The sequence below is a fragment of the Telmatherina bonti genome (genome assembly GCF_933228915.1).
Source record: "Telmatherina bonti genome assembly, chromosome: 19".
NCBI classification, from domain to species: domain Eukaryota; kingdom Metazoa; phylum Chordata; class Actinopteri; order Atheriniformes; family Telmatherinidae; genus Telmatherina; species Telmatherina bonti.
The window spans coordinates 29,067,065-29,089,263 of record NC_136617.1 but is presented as its reverse complement, the minus strand read 5'-3'; the positions used below and the strand labels follow the sequence as shown (position 1 = coordinate 29,089,263).

General features: G+C 40.4%; 1 protein-coding gene across 1 annotated transcript; it reads left to right on the top strand.

Moving 5' to 3' along the window:
• Positions 1-4,736: 4,736 nt before the first annotated feature.
• On the top strand, positions 4,737-21,297 carry kpna6 (karyopherin alpha 6 (importin alpha 7)). The gene is made up of 14 exons (XM_079258661.1): positions 4,737-4,840; positions 7,377-7,510; positions 8,512-8,604; positions 8,756-8,855; positions 8,992-9,086; positions 11,479-11,610; positions 11,728-11,816; positions 11,905-12,004; positions 12,491-12,654; positions 12,739-12,817; positions 13,060-13,185; positions 15,295-15,422; positions 15,723-15,904; positions 16,677-21,297. Exons 1-14 carry the CDS (start codon positions 4,837-4,839, stop codon positions 16,862-16,864), a joined length of 1,614 nt encoding a protein of 537 aa, XP_079114787.1. The 5' UTR covers positions 4,737-4,836; the 3' UTR covers positions 16,865-21,297.
• The last annotated feature ends 902 nt before the right edge of the window (positions 21,298-22,199 follow it).

Sequence of the window (22,199 nt, the reverse complement as noted above, 5' to 3'; positions counted from 1 at the left end):
GAGAACATAAAACCCATGCATACACAGGGAGAACATGCAAACTCCACACAGAAAGGCCACTGTCCAAACTTCACCCCAGCTGGGGAATGAACCAGCAACCTTTTTGCTGTGAGGCCACAGTGCTAACCACTATGCCACTGTGCAGCCCCCTCTATAATATATAATATATCTAATAAAAGTTTTTATGGAATTGGTTTTTTTTTTTTTGGTTTTTTTTTTTTTGCCAAATGAGTTGAAAAATATCTGAATATCAGTAATTGGACAAAATTTCAACATTGTTCATCTCTGTTGTAAATTTTATGCTATAACATCAATCATGATCTAATGCCAACTGGTGTGCATTATTTTTTGTATATAGGCACACGTAGTTGATAATGGGTATCACCATAGCAACGTGTGAGTTGTTTAATCCTTACTTATCATATTCATTTTATAAACATTTAAATAGTTTTATTTTCTTTTATATTCTAAATATTATATGATCATCTTTTAAAGATTTAATTTCATCATATTTTCACCTCATTAAATTATCGATTCATAAGCTTTCCTTTCAAATATTTCTGTTCATTAGTTTTTTCCAATTTCCCTTGCAGTAAAAATATGAATCCGCACTGTGCCATAACTTTCCTTAAAGGTGCCAAAGGTGTTGATAACTATATTGCTTTGGTATATAAGTAAAAAAGTAGCAGTGTAGAAGAATTGCATCGAAAGGATAAATGTTGTTATCACCTACTGAAAATTGTGATGTACAACATCATACTGAGTATTGGTAGAGCTTTTTTTCCAGATTTAATTGAACTAAATAGGTTATTTTAAATGATTTACTATTAGCAATGCAAAAATTAAAAGCAAAGAAATGTAACTCAAAAATTAGAAGCTGGACATTTCTGCTCTGAGATGTGAGGATGAGGAACACAAAACTACAGAAAATCCAACCTGCTCTTTTTTTTTTTTTTTTTTTTTTTGAGTAGTAGATTGGATTAATAATTATATTGCTGACTCAGCGCGTATAGCTGACGTCGACTAATGAGGCAGGCAGGAGGGGTCTTCACAATGCAATTTTACCTTAATTTACAACTTTTTCCATTTAGATGGGAAAAACTATATTGATTGTAATGTTTATCTTTCCATTAAGGTGTGATGATGAGTGGGAGATGGCAGCTGAAGTGACCACTTTGCTCTAAACTACAGTTTAAAACCCCTCAGTTACACCTTTCTTTGCTCTTATGATTCCATTACACAGGCACTCTTCACTCCGTGGCTTTGACTAATGGATAGCCTTTGCATCTCTGTAAAGTGTCGACCGCTGTATGATGTGCTTCAGCAGGCCTAGAAATGAGGAAAGTAAAGAGCTCGTGAAAGAGGCCATGTAAAATCAGACGTGGTAAGCACAGGAGAATGCTGCTTTTCTAAATCTGAGCATTTGAATGCTGACTCCAAAGCTCAAATTGGTCCTTTGTGGATTTGTTATTTGATCCAGGTGAAAAGCAAGTGCTGTCTTTTGATTTGTATCAGCACCAGCACACCTGCTGAAAGCCGTGACTTCTCAGGCCTTAATGCTCTGCTGAGTCAAGCACATTCCAGAGCCGATGCCTACTCTGAGAGAGCGTGGATGCCTCAGCTATGTTCGCTCAAAGCTGCAAAAGAAGCTGTAATCATTGGAAACTGTCTCACTTATGCTATAGCTGATATGACCTCCCACACCCTTTCAAACAGGGGAGGGGTCCTGCTTGACAGCAGTGAATGCCCTCTTATTTCTGTTTCATTTGTACAACATTGCCCCCTAAAGTTTGTTCCTGGTGCATATCAGACTCCCTTAGGAGCCCATGTCAGAGGACAATGCTGCATCACAATATAGTGCAGTAATTTACCACCGCTTGCTCCCAGCTAACCGACCATGGACGCAGCTCACCTAGATTACTCTGTCACTTTTAGTTTGAGAAAGACACTGGGGAACCATGACTATTCGCATTGCGCTTGGAAACCAGAGGGGGATATGCAGATGCAGGATAAACAAGAGTGTCAGAACCAAGCCAAAGGGTTTGTGAAATGGAGGGATTGGCTGCTACCTGTAATCCCGTATCCCATTGCTCTTCCATAATAACCATTGTAGTTGTGTCGTAATGAGGGAAACAACGGGAACTAATGACTCATTGGAACCACATGGGAGTCATATATTGCAATGTTTAATACATTTAAAGCAGGTTTAGATCATATGCACCCCACCACTGCTGCCTCTTACCCAATGAAAAAAGTTATAGAAACCTGTAGAACTACAGCACTTCATCTTAATGAATCAATTATCCTTTCCCGCAGGTGTTATTATCACAGCATCACTTCAGTCTTAAAACCACAGAAGCTGAGAGCCACGTAATGAATTTTAAGTTCATGCCTGGAAGTGTTGTTTGCGTATTTGCTGACAAATCTTAAAGTAGCTTGTTGTGACTAAGTGACAAAAGATTCTACTGTTCTCTAAAAATGCTGAGGTGTTCATACACTCATATTTGCTTTAAAAGAAAAATCATAAAAGAATTTGCTATCTGTGGGCCACAAACAGAAACTCAAATGCATATTGACTTTAACGCACCAAGCAGACAATGCCCTTCAGACATATCTAGACCATCTAAGAACATCCATCTCTATAGTTTCAGTGTACTCTTTGAAATTCTGTCAACATATTATTTGACTTGTTTTTTTTTCCAATCGTAGAATCACTATTGCGATTTTCAATGAGATGTTTATGATTGATCACTTCATGTAGCAAGTGAATGGTTGCAGTAATGTCCAATGACTAACAGCCAGCATAATGTCTCACATTCTTTTCTCCAAAACAAGCAGCCAAACACAAAACCAGAAACAAAAGCCCAGCTCTGTTTGAGGTCACCAAAAGTCAAAAAGTACATGCGACCATGTTTACGTTTTTAATCTAGGCAGTCTTGCAGGTTCCCTCATTATAAAAGTTACTTTCAACTGCCTCCTGCTTTGGAAAACTATATCTTCCTGGTCAGGTGCAAGTCGTGCGTACTGTATGACAGTCATGTGCTGTATTTCCTGTTCAGACACTGGAAAACAAGAGGACGAAACATGGGTCCTCCTATTGCCACCAGTACTTCATGTTGGTTTGTTGTATAAGAGCGCTTTGTGATACTTTGGGAGTTAGCACAGAAGGGATAATTCTTGAACAAGTAACAATACCATAAAGTGCTTTTGAGTGCCTGAACCCTTTCATACATGCTAATAACTATTGGAGACAGAGACTCTTATTTTTGTATATGCTCCACAGGAACTGCCAATTGTAGTTCACAGAGCTCCTTTCATAAGGTCTTTGTTTAGCTTGTACTTCAGAGCTATCCTTTACTTTGACGGAATGTTTCTACCCTACATTATTTTGCTTCAAAGCTTTTTCAGCCAGAGGAGAACCATATGTGAGGTAAAGGCTCCTTTATACATTTACAGGGGTATCTCTTTGCTTTGTTCTCAGACCACATAGAGTGAAAGATTACTTTATATTTCAATATAGACACAGTTAAGTCCTAAGTTTCGAATGATCTGATATGGTGATAGGTTGGATGCAATGGATGCAACGCTGGAACCCACCATTACTAAGGACAACTTGTAAACATCATCAAATTGTCTACTTCTTAATGTAAGCCTCTGTTTAACTTCCCTCCCACCTGCTGCCTTGCTAATTCACCTCTTTTCAACCCTGTCTTTAATAGGGATGCAACCAAAGAAAACTCCTTTACACATTCCTCTACGTACCTGCCAAGTCCCCACAGATATGCCGATTTATAATTTTTCTGGCTTTGTTCCTTCCAATGTGGTGCAGACCACTGTGACTCTAATGGGGAGTAGACATTTCAGCCACCCTTTATTCTCCAACAGTTATTTCTAAATCAATACCAGGTTCTCCATAAACACTCTTTGCATACATTGGTAAAAAAAAAAAAAATGCAGCTCCTGTCTGACACTGTTCTTAGATTTCACAATACGCTGAATGTCTGGACAGCACACATTGGCAGGCTTGTAAAATGGTGCTTACTGGATGCTGCTCACAGTACCACAATAGTTTGTGCGTTCAAGTACAGAGGCCCAAACACAAAAATCTCTTGACTTAATGAAAAACTATGAAAGGCCTACTTCAGCGTCTGTTTGCCCAACCCTGATGGAGTTTGCAGGTCTTCAGACAAGGAATAACCTTCCAACAATGTTTAAGTGAGAGATAGGAGAGCTCACTAAAAGATTTAAGAATTCTTGTGTAGTATTGTTAAATTTAGTACTTTTTCATTGTTTAATTGTAAGTGCAAAAAATAAGTAATTGCTTTAAATGGCAGTTGTTATAATGAATCCCCAGCAGTGCCATAAAGGAAATAAACAAAAGAAAATAGTGTCTGGAAGCTTCATTTCATTGTGTTTCATCATATTACAAAATGCAACATGCTGCCTGAATTTCTTTTCCACTAAATCAAAACTATGCTCCCACAAACTAATGCAGATATTTATCAATATTTTCTGTTGAGTCCAACTGACACCTGCTTAATATTGTTTCCCAACGGTAATCAAACGTACATGTTTATATGTTAATGAACATTTTAAAAAACACTCAAAAAACAGCTCTTGATACGTTTGAATATTTTCTGAAGGTGAGTAAACTAAAAACTTTCATGGGGTTGTGGCACCCTCTTGTGGCAGGAAGTGGGCGTTAAATTTTGACGTTTCCGGCTCCGGCCGACATATTGCTTACCCGAGCATATTCTGGAAAAGCTAGCAGTGGGCAAGGATTTGAAACAAATTTACGTCTTTAAACAGCGATACACTCAAAACACATAGGATATAATGGGTAAGTTAATTAGCTAATTAATGGATCTCCTACGTGTTAAAACGATTGAAGATTATTCTTTGTCCCGAGAAGTAATAATTGTGAAATCATCATGTCACTGTTGTTTAGCTCGTTAGCTAGTTAGCTTGTTAGCGTTGCGTCTGTACGCAGTTGACTAGTTGGGTTGTTTTTGCGCTTGATGACCTCTAGTTTACAAATATGTCACTTATTTTACTTACATATAGTGTATAATAGGTCATTAATGTCACCAACCAGCTATTCCGATCGTTCAAACAACAGAAGATTGAAATTGATATTTGTAAGCTAACTTAAAGGAAACTTGGCTAATTGCTAAGTCTGTTAGCATGGCGCTGTTTCTTTTGCCTTTTCGCTTTTAGACTCGCGTAGTTTTGGGCCAGAGTAAGACTTTTCCCCCGTAATATTTACAACATGACATTCGCCAGTCGCTCTTACCAAAATTTTTTGTGCTGGGGATTACATTGTTACCAAGTTGTTCAGCTACGTTCCTGCCTTTATTTTTATTTAATAAGTATATAATATGTTGCAGGTTGTCTGCGCTGTTCGGTCTGTGTGCAACTATAAGTTGGCAAATTCATCCAGAGACTTTACAAACGCTCAAAACAATTGACAAAGTATGAAGGTGAAAGTTTAGTTTAGATCGCAGAGTGTCAGTAAATATGTTAGCTTAGCTCTCAGCTGTGTCATGCAGCTCCACACAACAAACCCACACAGTTACACAACGATGACGAGACCATCTGACAGAAACTCAGCAGAAGACGGTGATCATTCAATAGAAAACCACCTAGCTGACCATTTGTGTACAAATAAGCAAAAGGTCTGCCTTGTTAAGTCTTTTCTTTTTTCTTTTTTTTTTTTAATCTTAAAAGCTTTGTGAGTTTCATGTTGTGTTAATGTGGCATTTGTGGTCCCATGTTTTCCAGACCATTCCTGGACAGGATTATTCATGTGTGTGTGTTCTATACAACAGCATTGTTAGTAAGCTGCTGGTGTAAAGAGATATGAAGGTTGTACAGCAGGGGTGTGAAACTCCAGCAGGTTTTTGTTGTCTCCATGCTCCAACACACCTGACCGAAATCTATAAATATGTTGACAAGAAGCGGCTGGATCCATTTGATTTGAATCAGCTGTGTTGGTAGAAGGAAACAACACAAAACTGCCGGATACCAACCCTTTAGGAATGGAGTTTGACACCCCTGGTGTACAAGGACTTTCTATATACAGCCAGTCAAATACCTCATTAATCTTAGTTGCATATTTAATAGTGATGTCAAACCAGAAATAAAGCCATTCTAGATTTCTCTTTCAGCATTTACAGAAATCACATTTCTTGCATGTATGTGTTCTTTTTCTTCTCAGTTTTAGACATTTTATCTTGCTTGAGTCCTCACTTTTCACTGTTGCTGGCTGGTGTGTATGACTCAGTCATACTGCAAGAAATGAGCTCCGTCTGTGTTGTCATGGATATTAAGTTGAGATTCTCCCTAAAAGGTTTTGATGGATTTGCTGTTGAAATTTATGCCATCACTGTACACCACAAAGTTATCACTCCATAACTATTTCTTCGTGGGAGTCCTGAACTTTGCTAAAACAAACCAAAGTGTAGCTAAATTACATAAAGAGTTAGACCAATCTGTTTATCATAACTTCCCCCATTCTGCTTTCTTCCCTCCCAGAAACAACATGCTGTCAGTTTGGTCTCCTCTGAAATGCCTATTTAGACATGTCCTCTCAGCCATGCGATTTTTGTTCCACCTAGCACAAATAGCCAACAGGCTGTGGGGTTGACAAACGGCATATAATCTGACTAACACAGCCGAGAAAATGAGAGCAACCAGCTGCAACCTGTGTTTGTCCATCCCTGTGGCTTCACCATCTGTACACATTACACACACACACACACACACACACCCATTATCTTTTCACATTGCTGCTTGTGCTAATGTCCTCCAACCATTACATGACCTCAATTTCCAATGCTTGTTCTAATATTTAACCTCAGGAACCTCCAGCTGATACATCTGAGGGCTTTTTGGCACAGAAGGTTGGCACAGTTCTGCAATGGTGGCAGGTTTTTGCCCCACCCTCCTTTTGCTCCTCTGTATCCCCCGGGTGACTCAGTGATATGGCTGGTGCCCTGTGCTGGTGGATGACTGCACAAAAGCTGGCCAGTTTGTCCTGTGTGGGCACCAGTTTATGCTAACGCTGCAATTTAACTATGCTGTTCAGCCCACCAGTTGAATGGTTGATGAATAGCATAGCTGTGTTTGCGAGCAAATGTGTATTATTAGGTTGTGTTGTGTAGTGGTTTTTTTTTTTTTTTTTTTTAGATAGTATTTATGCAATGCCTTAATATTTAGACATGCTGTTTCTTTATCATGGCCCATTATTAGAGATGTCAGGGAATGTGGATGCAAAATGAATCTGTAGTGCACTTGTCAAATGATTGCATTTGTTTCCTACTTTTCTTGATCGTGATATGTGTGTGTGTGTGTGTGTGTGTTTCTGGCCCCATCAGAGCCGTCAGCCAGTCCGGCCAAGGATAACTACAGGATGAATCGCTACAAGAACAAAGCACTGAATCCAGAGGAGATGAGGCGTAGGAGAGAAGAGGAGGGCATTCAACTCAGGAAGCAGAAACGAGAACAGCAGGTATTGTGTCAAAGCTGTCTGCCCTCAGCACCGTTGCCACCGCCAGAACTTCTTTCATTTACCCAGAATTTGACTTGGAAAATCTTTGCGCACTTCCACTGACATTGTCCGGGTAAAAATGAAAAAAACGTTGCTTTGCCCCCCAAACTTTCCCTGAAGAAGCTCGTAGTTGGGAACTTTTCGGATTGCTCAGAAATCTTGAGAGGCGGTGGTGTACGCTGAAGAGCGCTGATTGGTGGAACGTAGCTGAAGCGTTTCACGCTTCCACTTATAAGCTGGCGCGGGGCTTCAGACGTGTTTGTTTTACTTCTACATACTTCAGTCTACATTTTGATCAGATGAAAAACGAAGCTGTAAAAAGTAGATGGATGATAAGATCCAGTTTTTTTTAAGCATATTTTCAGAGGATGACATTTAGCACACTTTTAAGACAGAAAATACAGAGACAGTAAGAAAGGTTTTAGTGGTGGTCTGGAAATACCACATTGTCACCTGGCTGGGAGGCTTGAAAAGAACAAAAGACAGTTTTTTTTTCTTCCTAATATTAATGAAAAACTATATTTAATGTTATTTTAATAAAAAAAATAAAATAAATAAAAATTTAAAAAAAAGGAAAGTTGGACACATAAACAAGTTTGGGGGGAAGGTTAAAGAAAATGAGACAAGATTAAACAAGCCAACAGCAAAAGTGGTTCCGACCGTCTTATGAGCAGTCGGTACGTAGAATACAAAACAATTTAGATGTCATTGTTAGGAACTTTGTGGTGCGGTGAAAATGTAAAGCATGCAGATCACTAGGTCGTCTCTTCCCCTGCTTACTAGATGCTGGGTGTTTAAAATAAATCAGGAAATGTCGGTGCAGAAGCCTTTCATCTCGGCAGGTTTTCACCTCCCTGTTTGCTCCTTATGCCTGAGATGTAAACACGTTCTCATTTTCACACCTGCGTGTTTCTGTCATATGCATACACTGACTATTTGCTTTCACTGTTTTCTACTCGAAGCTTTTCAAGAGGAGAAACGTGGACATTCTCAATGAAGAGGAAGCCCAGTTTGAGAGTCCACTGGTGGACTCGTACCTTAGCTCTCCAGTAACGGTGAGTGCTTATTTCTCTCATGATTCTTGAACAAAAAGTCTGAAGGTGCGTTTAGGATCTTTGGTCTAAGCAGTTTGTGGTTTATGTCAGCTTCCCAGCTTGTGGTTTTGTGACGCCTGTCCTCAACTGGATTGTCCATGTTCCTTTACAGGAAGGAGTTATTACCAGAGACATGGTGGAGATGCTTTTTTCAGAGGACCCAGAGCTGCAACTCGCCACAACACAAAAGTTCAGAAAACTACTTTCCAAAGGTACCTATTGGGTGTTTTTATATTAAGATGAATCATGCATGACAGTGGAATTGTTGGCAGAGGGCTTTGCAAACTCCGCAAAATGCCAGCTTGTGTGTTTTTTTTAATCTTATTTTTCCATCTCTGTTCATTTCAGAGCCCAACCCCCCCATTGATGAAGTTATAAATACATCTGGAGTTGTGGAAAGATTTGTAGAGTTCCTGAAGAAGAGCGTCAACTGCACACTACAGGTCAGTCAGTGAAAATATGCTCAAACATCTTCGCTAGAGGCTGAGATGCAACGTACTGCAGTCCAGTAATGCTAGTCTGCTAAAAACACAGATTCATTCCCTTCAGTCATTCACAGAACACTGTGTTTGTAACCACAGACCAGAATATGATGAAGTTAAACAAAGCAGCTCATTAGACTGTTAGTAGTCCTGATTCTGCACCAATCAGATGTCACCTTCAGTGCTGCAAGGATTTAATAATGGTAAAATTATTCTTATTGTATTCATACCAGCTGAGAAGTTTAACTCTGCATTCGACCCATCTCTAGATATACCAGAGTAGGGGTGCCTGAAGTCGGTCCTCTAGGACCGCTGTCCTGCAGGTTTTCAGCGTATCCCTGCTCCAACACACTTGGCTTCCATTAAATGGATCCAACAGCAAATGAAGTTCTGCGCAAGCTGGGTTGTGTTGGAGCAGGGATACATGGAAAACCTGCAGGATTGTGGCCCTTGAGGACCAGGCGCCTCATTTATCAAACTGTGCGTAGCAACGATGACTACAGGTGGCGTACGTATGGAAAACAGGAAATGCGGCGCAAAAGCAACTTCCCGATTTACAAAGCAGTTCGCACGCACTTCCCACGCCTGTTTCGCTTCATAAATTAGGATCGAGACTAAATGTTGCGCACATCTTGTCACGCCCACGTGTTTGCCATAAAGGGTCAGGTGAACACCCCTGATAAATATTCATCAAGCTCATTTCCATGACGATTCAGCAGGAAAAAAGCCAAAAAGTGGAATTTTGTGGAAAATGAGGTAGAAATTCTAATCGATGAAGTTGTGAAATGTCAAAATATTTTATCTGGTGGAGACAGGAGGGACATCAGCACCACCAGAAAGACAGAGGAGGTCAGCAGGGGACAGATGCTGTCAGTGTCCACCTTGTGTCCTAGCTGCGGTGTCCTCGTGGAGGACACAATAACTGCCATCAAGGAGGAAGTGCAGGAGATGGAGAGAAATAAACACCACCCTGACAGAAACGAGACTAAAGATAAACGTGTGAATAAATCAGAATTCTCCATCTCTGATGTGTTGCATCACTTCTAGACGTAAAGCAGCAGCGTTTGGTTCCAACGTGAGAGGATGATTGACAACACAATCATTCAGATTGGATGATTGTTCAGGTGAACGCAGGTGAAGCGCTGACGCCATTTAGTAGCATGTTATGTAGCGTCTCCACTATCTGCACACATCTGCAGCTGTACAACAGGTTTCCTCCTGAGCATGGAGGCCTCCACCTGCCTCCACCTGCCTGGAGGCACCTCCACCTGCCTCCATCTGCCTGATGGCTGCTACACCACGGCGTCTCTGGTTGTGGAGAACATAGTTCTGATCTGCGCTCTGGGTTGGAAACAGGAGTGAGCAGCCGCAGCTTGACAGTCACTTTCCTTTGGAAGGTGCCGGCTCGACTCCAGAGTCTCCATGCGCCATGTTCACCCGCGGGGACAGATAAGCCACTGTGCGCCTTTACACATCTGGGTGCCTTCAATATCCAACCATCACTTCATGTTTTGTATGTGCAGGTGGAGGAAACACCCTGATCAGCCTAATGATGGGCGACCACGTCATTTTAATGCAATTATTCATTTCGGCTTGTATTATTATGGCAGCTTCTGTATGACTTAACTGTGTGAAATGGTTTTTATAACATGTAGAACTGCTTCATTTCAGAGCAGATTTTAGTGGTTGATGTTTTACGTGATGGAGGAACAATATCAAATGTGCGTTATTTTTTTATTTTGTTTTTTTTTTTTTGCAAATGCTATTAATGGACGGCATTCTGCGAAAAGGTTTATATTTGATTTTGAACACATGTATCAAATTTCACACCATTTCTTTGGTTTTATTTTCTGCCTTTGTTGTCGCCGTTTCCTGTTTCTCCAGATTTTATGCGTACGCCAGGGTCAGAGTTGGCGTGGAGGTAGGGACGTTTTACCGCCAAGTCGTGTTTTAATAAATCCCAAAAGTTGACTGTAATTGGCGTACACCAGGTTTTGTGCGTGCGACAGCTTCATAAATGAGGCCCCAGAGCTGTACTGAAGAGCAGTGGTTTGTTATGTTTTGGTACCTGGGGAGCAGTGGGAGGGGTTAAGTACCTTGTTCAAGGCGCCACAGTGGTTCACCTCTGGAGACTCAGGATTTCCAGACCCAAGTCCACCTCTGCAACCACTAGGCTACCACTCCCTCACTCATTTACAAATACAGAGGGAGTTAAAAAGAAGCTGAAACTGAGCTGAGCCTGTGAACCGTCAGGCATCTTAAGGTTTCTAATCATTTATTGTTGAACGTCTCCTGCTTACATTGTAAAATATCTTAAAAAGTCGTGGCTCAACCTCGTTTTGCATGTCTGCAGTTTGAAGCCGCCTGGGCTCTGACCAACATCGCGTCAGGAACATCCCTGCAGACAAAGACGGTCATTGAGGCCGGAGCTGTCCCAATCTTCATTGAACTACTTAACTCGGACTACGAGGACGTCCAAGAACAAGTACCACAGTTTTCCACTTTTACTAACGTCACAAGTTGGATCTGTTGGTCACAAAGTTGTTTCTTTTTCTTTATACACAAAGCTAAATTCTATGTGTGTTGTGTTTTTATTCTCCAGGCTGTGTGGGCCTTGGGTAATATTGCAGGCGACAGTGCAGTGTGCAGGGACTACGTGCTGAATTGCAACATCCTTCCACCTCTATTAATGTAAGCAAACACACCGACGCCAGCTCAGAAGTTTCTACCTGCGACGTGTTCGTCTTGTCATCTTATGTTTTGGTTCTTCTTGTTTTAGGCTTCTGACCAAATCCACCAGACTGACCATGACTCGAAATGCCGTGTGGGCCCTGTCTAATCTCTGCAGAGGAAAAAACCCCCCACCTGCTTTTGAAAAGGTAACATTTATATTGTTGTTGTTGAACTGCAGCTGTTCATCGTGACATAAACAATGTTACATGTTGATCACTGCCAGTGACCATGGCAACGAGTTACTATTATTTAGATTTTATTAAAATAAACGGAGTACTTTTCTTTAACAGCTGTAACAAGCCAGTCGGTGTGAGTTATGTCATACTGTTGCTGTCTGGAAAACTGCGAATATGCAGCCATTTTTATTAAGGTCTTCTGATGTAACAAAAGAAGTTTGTTTTAAATCTGTCTGGTCGCTGAGAGTGTTGCTGCTATAAGACAACAGATTCTGTGGTGGAGAAGCTATTGCTATACCTGTAATGTTGTGAAGAGAAATGTGATGGTGCCAGGATGCGTCACCCCTCAACTCGTGTTTTGCTTGAACAATAACTGACTTGATCTATCTGGTTGTCGCTTGTGATGGCAAGTTCATGTCATCTCTGGTCATAAATATGTATGTTTGCGGTGTCTAGGTGTCACCTTGTCTGCCAGTGCTGTCCAGGCTCTTATTTAGCAGTGACCCAGACTTGCTGGCAGATGCCTGCTGGGCTCTATCCTACCTCTCAGATGGCCCCAATGACAAGATCCAGGCTGTCATTGACTCTGGTGTCTGCAGGCGCCTTGTAGAACTTCTCATGTAAGTTTTAGGCTTTACCTTGTTGTTTCATTTGACGTGGGAAATGCTTCGTATTTCTGACTTATTAAAGCCTCCGCTCTGCAGGCACACTGACTATAAGGTGGCCTCCCCTGCCTTAAGAGCCGTGGGGAACATTGTCACTGGAGACGACATACAAACACAGGTGAGTTTATCTGGTTCTGCCAGTCGAACAAGTTCAGAACTTGAAGGAAAGATAAAAAGATGTTCATTGTTGTGATAAAATTCCAGAGATCTCTGGCAAACTCTCTTATTAGTTTTGAAGAATGAACATGGTTTACCGTGGAGTATTTCCCCCAGTGCAGCAGGAGAGTTCAGATGTTTTAGTGGGATAAATTCACCGTTTGTGTCGGTGTGCAGAGAAATGAATCTGTTTGTTGTGTTCAGGTGGTGTTGAACTGCTCGGCCTTGCCCTGCCTGCTGCACCTGCTCAGCAGCGCAAAAGAGTCCATCCGCAAAGAAGCATGCTGGACCATCTCAAATATCACAGCAGGAAACCGAGCACAAATACAGGTGATGGAAAATTTCTAAACCGATATGGAAGCTCTGTGTTTCTATACTTTATGTAGATGAATCTTTTTTTAATTAAAAGTCTTTTTACTGTTAGATTATTGAATGTTTTATCTTTGTTTATGTCTCTTTGACTTGTTAATTATCAGAAATGATGTTGATTGTGGCCAAAAAACATCAATTTATTGTATCAGAGGTTTAATTTGTTTTACTGGAGGGTAATTTATTATAGATGAGGGATGGGGAACCGTGGTCCTGTAGGGCTGGAATCCTGCTGATTATCATGTGTCCCAGGCCCAGCATGCCTGATTCAAATCAAGATCTGGTGTGTTGGAACTGGGAGATGTGGTTAACTATCAGGACAAGGGCCGAGGTTCCCCACCCTTGTTACAGATGTTGCCTCTGAACTGTTTTTCTGGGACTGTTATATCTAAGTGTGTTGTAAACCAATAACATGTACAATCACCAACCTGCTGCAGCCCGTAATGATTGACAGGAAAAGCAAAACCTTTTTCTTTTTTTTTTTTTCCATTGTCAATGATTTATTTTAATTTTAATACTGTTTAACCCTTTGACTATTTTCATTTTCTTTCATATTCAGCATGAAGCTATTTTTTTTCTCATTATATTAATGTAACAACAGAATGGAGGTCTTGGTTCATACCAGAAGGACAATTATACGTTAAAATGTCTAATTTCAAGGTATTTCATTCCCTACAAAGGGTTAACAATGAAAATGTCTGGTTAAGACCGTTTTATACTGATCAAAATACCGTTTAACATGAAATTACAATGAAAGTGTTCATCAGCATTCAGACCTGCATGAAATAATTACAGTAGATGTTATTGGGGCAATGCAGGAACCAAAGCTCATTGTCACTGATGGTGTTTCACTCAGGGCTACTGCTTGTTTACACGTTGTTGTCCAGCAGATCATGTGGGCTGAACCCCCACATGGAGTGTGTAAGCTGCATGGAGTCTTGGACTGGGCTGGTCAGATTTATGTCTGAATCGTAGGGAAATACATGTGCAAGACATATTTCACCCTTAAGGATCTGTAAAATAATTATGACAAAGAAAGCAACAAAGGCTTTATATTGTTTACCCAAAACAGCCACGGGGAACTTCACAGAGGTGACATTGCAGTCAGGATTCAAGGTTTTCTGCGTCCTTTAACTGGACATGTAAAGGTCCAAAACATATTCTTTAGATTAGAAAATCATAAACATCTTTAAAATCAGGCTTATATTAGCTCCAGAAGCCTTTTCCTAAAGGTTCACAATTTAGTTGCTGGACTTCCCCGTCTGCAGGGGAGTGTTGTGGTTCTTCATCTGACCTTTTCCGAACTGTGTTTCAGTTTGTGCATGAAGAACATGTTTGAACAAACGTGTTCATGATGTATACAGACGTAAAACGCATCACCTGTCTGCTCAAATCATTATACAGAATCAGATTGGTTACCTTCTACTGGTTAACAAGGGCATGTACAAATACATCAGGCGGGTGGAAAACGTGGGATAAAGTTCTTTCCAACGATGGCTGGTGAGTTTACCAAAGAGAGACATCCTGCTGCATTCGTTGCTGTGGGTTGCTGTTTTCCACTTTGTTTTCAGGCTCTGATTCAGGTTCCAACATGTAGGGCTGTATGCTATGTGTTGACATTGTATTTTGTTTTTTTATTGAGTTCATATGAGCCTAATCCTTCTGTTTATGAGATGTTACAATGACGGCGAAAGCAGGTGCGGTGCGCGCTCCCGATGTAGTGCAGTGCCGGGAGGCGGGGCTTAATGCGGAAGAGTCTTAATCCACTCGTTTTGCCGACAGGCTGATCTGACAGCCTACGGAGAGGGTCAGTCTGAAGTAAATAAAGCGATTTGTGACAATAACTCGATCAATCCCAGCCCTTCTGGTCTCAGAAATAAAAATAAATTAGCCTGAAATGCACAAAATATTTCCACTTTATTTTTAAAAAAAACAACAACAAACAAAAAAAAACCATCACGTAACCGTATCTGTTGTCTGATGCTGATACTGTAAAAGAAACGTGTTGAAAGATTCCCACACGGTGCTGATGCTGTTTCATGACCACATCTCTGTTCTGCTTCTCCACAGACGGTAATCGATGCCAACATCTTCCCCGTGCTGATCGACATTCTGCAGAAGGCTGAATTCAGGACCAGGAAAGAGGCCGCCTGGGCCATCACCAACGCTACCTCTGGAGGAACACCAGAGCAGATCAGGTTAGACTGAGAGGAAAACAAACCAGTTTGCATCATCCATTCACTGGAAAAGGACAGTTACTGGGATGAGATTTCTCATTTTATTTCTGCTTGAGTAAATTCATCTCATTAGCGCTTCAGAAAACAAATCGAAGACAAATTTGACGTGTTCAACAATGTTCTGAATGAGTTGATTAAAAGGAAATGAATCAGTGTGAGACATGACAGAAAAGCTGTTTTTAGGAAAAACAACAGCATTTTCCTTCCTTGTTGTGAAAATCCCTGCAGCACATCAGACGCGTCTTCTGTGTCTGCTTTTAGATATCTGGTGAATCTGGGCTGTATTAAACCTCTGTGCGATCTGCTCACTGTGATGGACTCCAAGATCGTTCAGGTCGCTCTCAACGGGCTCGAAAACATCCTGAGGCTGGGCGAGCAGGAGGCCAAGCAGGAGAACGGCACTGGCGTCAACCCTTACTGCAGCCTCATCGAAGAGGCCTACGGTACGGAGCACAGAGCTCATCCCAACAGGGGGTGGAGCTAATCACATCAAATCCAACTTTATTTCTTGAGCACTTTTCATGCCACGGGCAGCACTAAGTGCTTTACAAGATAAAATCAAGTCATAAGGATTAAAACAAACAGTAGATAACAAGACATTTAAAAACAATAAAGACACAAGCTCTTTCCACACACTCACGCACACACACACACAAGGACATAGAGCAAACAACTCCTCCCCCACACACACACAGACACATTCCCCGAAAAACATCATTCCCTGCATACTGGCTCTTTAACCGAACGCAGGTTAATGAAACAACTAAAACGTTAACTACCATAAACTAGTTTTCATCATGTGCAGCATCCTTTGACATGATGTGTCCTCAGACTGCAGTTCCTTTTAGCCTTTCAGACTTCAGACTTTGTCACGGGAGAAAATGTTATGAAATCTGTAAGAAGATACAGAAACAGTGTTTTTTTTTTTGTGTCTTTTTTTCTCTCAAGTTGAAATAAAAGTCATAAGATTCTTTGTTAGAGCACCTGACATGGAAATCATTCATGTTGGACAGTTTTTGGAGTTTATTTACTTATTTGTTGGTAATATTCTATTCAGACATAAACCTACCTTAGTGATATCATTAAAAAAAACCTAAACGTTTATTGTGTTTACTGTAGAAGTTAGACGTGTGTCGAGGTGGAAGAGCCAGAAAAACGTCTTCACTGATCAACTTTCAGCATTCCTTTAATCTGACTGTTTACCTGCTTTTCCAGGTCTCGATAAGATCGAGTTTCTCCAGAGTCACGACAACCAGGAGATCTACCAGAAGGCCTTTGACCTGATTGAGCACTACTTTGGCGTGGAGGATGAGGACAGCAGTCTCGCCCCTCAGGTGGACCAGGCCAACCAGCAGTTCCTCTTCCCCCAGCAGGAGGCCCCCATGGAGGGCTTCCAGCTATAAGTCAGCGACCCTGTCCTCTAGATTACTTCACTTATCCCCTCTAGACTTTTCCCACAGAAGCCTAACCCATCCCACCATAATGTCCCTCCCTCCCTTCCTCTAAACACTGCAACACACACCCCCATCCTATGGAGGAAAGCTAAAACTGTCGCCATCGTCAGCCTCAAATCCCCGCCTTCCTTCATTCTCTCCAAGCAGCCGACTGACTTCTCACAGGGTTCTTTCTGATTCCTTTTTCTTCCTTTTCCTGGTCAATGGGGGCATTTCATACCGACTGCATTACACCTGGCAGGGGAGCTGATTGCCTCACGACCCAAAGTGCCAGCCTGCCCTAGCTGACAATGCATACACACACACACATAAACGCAGACATCTTCCTGCCACGTCACACCCTGTCACTGACAGTAACCATGGTTAACATTTCTCTAAACGTTTCGTTTCCAATGGGACGTTCCTGTTCTGGATCGTCCAAGCGTTCCCCTGCAGAGTTCTCCAACTGGGCCGTGTGAGGCGGCGTGAGCCCACTTCTTCCTGTCAGTTTAACTTTGTGCAATTCAACAAAAACAACTTTATTTTATTTCATTTTTAGTTGAATAATTCTGCTCCCCTAACCCTTATTTATCTATTCCTCTCTTTCTTCTCTTCCGTTTAGCTCGTAGTATTTTTTGGTTTCTTCTTCTCTCATGCAAAGTGCTGATTGTTTGGCTCTGGGCTGGTCCGGATCCGCCGCCCGAGCAAAGAGGTGACTCTTTCTTTCCTTTTCTTTTCTCCTGTTTTTGTTTTGGTTTCTGTTTTTTTGTTTCTTATAACTGGGACAAACTTTTGGTGTGTGGGGACGGGTGAGAATTAGTGTAAAACTTTAGAAAATAAAACATTACAAACTTCGGAAGGGCTCTGAAGGGGATATTGCTGAACGTATCGGGTTTTTAGAGGATTTATTAAATAATCTATTGAAAACAAATAAAAAAAATAAAAAATAATCCAGGTTTCAAGGGTGGAATAGTTAGAGATCCAGTGTTCATTGTGTGCTGTGTTATTAATAACAATACATCTGAATTATGAAGTGATCTAACTATTAAAATCAAGGCAGAGTTGGGGATTGAGGGAGAAGAGCCAGCAGCAGCAGTAAACCAAACTTGTCTTTATATTTAACTGCATTCAGCCGATCGCAGTAACGGAAACTTATTACGTTTGGGATTTGACTGAACCCCAACGTAGTCGGGTTTCTGCTGGGTAGCTAAGGCCCTGTTGCTCCACCCCCTCCCCAGCTGGTCTCTGGCAGGGTTTTTGCATGGTGTTGTGTTCTGCCTGCCTGCAGTCTCCGAGTATCCCTGGCCAAACACAAAGCACTTGGCACAGAGGTGGAAAACACTGCCAGGTGTTTCTTTGCCACAGCATCGGGGCTATTATGCAAAGATTTCTGCTGGTGTGAATAGTGGTCGTGTAGTAACCATGTTGGTGTTCTGTATAGTGGTAGAGTTTATAAATAACCTATTCTATATCACTATATCTTTTGAGGAATGGACATGGCAACTGCTAATGGTTTTGCATGGGTCAGTTGTGACGTGTCTGGGTACTGGTGTAAATATCCCATCATGGAGCATCTGCCGTTTCCGCGTCCCATCGCGGCTCTAAGGTCAGCCAGAGTTTGGCTGGGGATACGTCTCAGATTAGCGTCGAGCCTAAGTGCAACAAAAAATTCAAGTATCAAGAATATATTTGAATTTGGATGTATTTGCATTATATATATTTGCGCACACTTCATACACACTTGCATACAACACCAGCAGACACTGGACACACACCTCACACAGATTTGTGGCTAGTAGCAAGAAATCAGTTTCCGTTGTCCTCAGACTCAAAGTTTCATTTTCAGATTTCTGTGAAGGATAAAAATTAATTTTGAGCTATAAAATGTTTCCTTTGGTTCTGTTATCATTTCTTTTTTCTTTCTTTTTGGTTTTTGAGACGATGAAACTAAACGTTAGGACGGAGGAAGTCAACGGAAACTTGTTTTCGTTGTTTCTAGCCGCAGGCTTGTGGTGGTTTAAATGAGCCTGAAAGTACCCTGACCACAGCGCGGCACTGCCTCTGACAGGGACCCGACTCGGGTCAGGGTTCAGGTTCTTTGTGGGTGAAGTAGAACTGTGGTCGTGTGATGTTTTGACTGACAGGCACTGTGTGAGGGAGAGGTTGATTGACTCTTTAAAGACTGTCCCAGTCCAAGTCTGGAGCCGCTGTTCTGTGGGCGACTGAAGCAAAAAGAGAATCAGGTTTCTTTTTGCAAAATATTACATCCAAGAATGTCCCTTTATGTGGAAGAAACTCCTGTAAACACATGGATGTTTGTCTGATCAGGGATTCTCTTTAGCTGAAAGCATTAATTTACAGATAAATAAGTGTCCAGTTAACCACAGAACATGTGCTCCTGGCTCCAATCACGAAAAAATGAACAATTTACCTCTACATTACCGAGGTGTAGAGCAGCTCATGTCATCAATGTCCTCGCTCTGACTACAAGTAATGCCAACATTTCAAGATTTAAAATAAATAATAACAAGAAAGCGCTGCATTAACCGGGAACGAATATTTATATTTGCAGAAAAAAAAAAAAGCGAAGATGCACTCCTGCTCACTAAAGTGCCAATCCGACCAACAAAGACTGGAGGTTCTTATGTTTCTGTCTTTGACTTCTAGATAATTTCTTTATATCTTTATTTACTTGAATGTGCACACATTTGGTGCAAAACATTGCTGCTCTATTTTCCTTATCTTTAAAGTTACATTAGTTGCCATGGTTTCTTGGGAAAGGTGGCGTTCTTCACTGGGGCACCTAAATGATGATTAATTGTCTGGGGTAGAGAAGAAGAAGAAAAAAACTGTTAAACTGGTTTTTCCAGCCTACTTTTGATTGATGTGATGGTCCCTGCTCTGAGTCTTTTCTAATGGTTTTCACTGTGCGTAGCTAAGCTGCAAAATGTTTGGATTAAAAGAAGTGTTTTCATGCTGTAGAAATTGGTGTAAATTGGTGTTACATTTTTCTTTCTTTCTTTTTTTTTTCTTTTTTTTTTTTATTTAGGTTAAGGCCTGCAGTCATCACTCTTTGTGCTAAAAAGTCTGTTCTGATATGAACATTGTGGCACATGATGCATCTTAGATAAGTATAAGTAACTACCATAACAGACAGTTGCAGGTTTCAACCTTATTTTAGTTTATCAAACGTTTGTCATCCCGAAGGCTGGTTGATGTTATTTACATCAGTTTTTCGCTTTTTAGCTGATGATGTAATCAGTTGATGCAGAAATTGCTTAAACCTTTTTTTTTCTATCTTGCTTTTTCAATCCTTTTCCCTCAGTGAGAGAAAAAAGTTTTTCCCTCACATTCAAGTTCTGTAAACTTGCAAAATAATCCAGAAGACTGCAATATAAGTAAAAAAAACAAAACAAAAAAACAAAAAAAAAAATCAGTTCCCCTTCCCCGGGCTGGGGTGGGGGTGGGGTAGAGATCCAACTACATCGACTGCTCTCACAGGTGACTTTCATTCCACTGAGTGGAGCGATCGGAGGCAACAGCTAGACATTTTTCTAAGTTTAAAATCTGGGATTCAGAAATAGTGCAGTTATTTACATTAAAAAGTATTATAATTTAAACTATATGTATGTTCTGATACATTGATAGGGATTAAGATGCAATTCTAATCACTTCTGAGAAGTGGAGAAAAAAAAAGCCTCAATCAACTTGTCACAGAAAAAAATCTTTAAAAAAAAAACAAAAAAAACACAGGTGGTGAGAATACAGCCTTTTCTGCTATGCTTGATCCTTTTCCTGATCAGGATACCGTTGGCTATATTTATGGATTATGGTGTTTAGACTACAAGTTTGTCCTAGTCAGGCTGCATGATCAGGAACCTTGTTCTCTACACGGGAGCGAACATCTCGAAATATCTCAAATCTGACTTGTCTTCCGTCCTAGACGCTTGTTGGTGTCTTTATCAGAACCTAAAGCCGCGCTTGGCTCAGTCAAGTAATGTCTACGCTACAAATGTTTACAGATGCTACTTGTTTGTAAAATATTTTCATATGCCATCATTGACCAGTCCTGATATGTTCTCTGCTCTGGTCTTCTCATTTCTCTTATTCGTATTTATTTTCTCTTTTCCAGTTTTTTTTTCTTTTTTCTTTTTTTTATTTTTCATTTGTTCCAAATTGCCCATCTTATACTGTGACTGGACTTGACTTTACCGACGGTATGAATGCGTGACGAAGAACTTACACACTTCAGCTGAACATGACACACAAACATGAACATGAAAGAAAACTTCATACAAGAAACTGCAACAATATAAATATAAAAAAATAATAATAAAGAAAATATATTGAAATTGTTGAGAGGAAATACTGTACAAAACAAATAAAGTTATGTTTCAACCCTTTCATGCATGTTTCTTCTTATTTGTTTGTATGCTTTGCACTTTTTTTTTTCCGATGGGGAGAGTTGTGAACCTGACCTCCCAACTGCGGTGGTTGTGGATGGATACCCGCCGAGGATAATGTCCTATGTTATCGGTTTCAATTGACACCTCAAATAGATTACTTTATTAATCTTCATGGGGAAATTCAATTGTCCAAACAGTTTGGTAAACTGCACAAAATACACAAAAATAAAGATGAAGTAAACAAGTAAAAAAAAAAAAAGTAAAATGGTTACCGTTAAAGGCACTTGTGACATGAATATAAGTGACTAATAGTATATGATTGTAGCAGAAACAGTATTTGCTCATTAAGACTTAATAGAAATAGTTATTTTATTGCTGTTGCTATTCTAATTATTTCTAATAATTACAGATGTATAATTTTTTTTTCGAATGATTATATAGCAATGATAACTAAATTTGACTTTAAGCCTTATGTCAGCAAGTGAAGTTCAAAAGCTAATTTACATTTACTTAAATTCGAACAAGCTATAAACACTGATTTTTATTCTTTAAATGAGTGATCTGTTTTGGATTTATTTTGCTCAAATTTAATATTTTATTCATGTTGATAAATGTATGTTTGCTTCATAAAGTGTTTTTCTCATAGGAAGTTATAAACATTGTAGATGGCAACACGAGTAAACTGGGAGGCGAACTACAGTTATAAACATTGTAGATGGCAACAGAAGAGTAAAGTGGGAGGTGAACTACATTTATAAATATTGTAGATGGCAACAGAGGAGTAAATGGGAGGTGAACTACAGTTATAAACATCGTAGATGGCAACAGAGGAGTAAATGGGAAGCGAACTACAGTTATATGGCAACAGAGGAGTAAATGGGAGGTGAACTACAGTTATA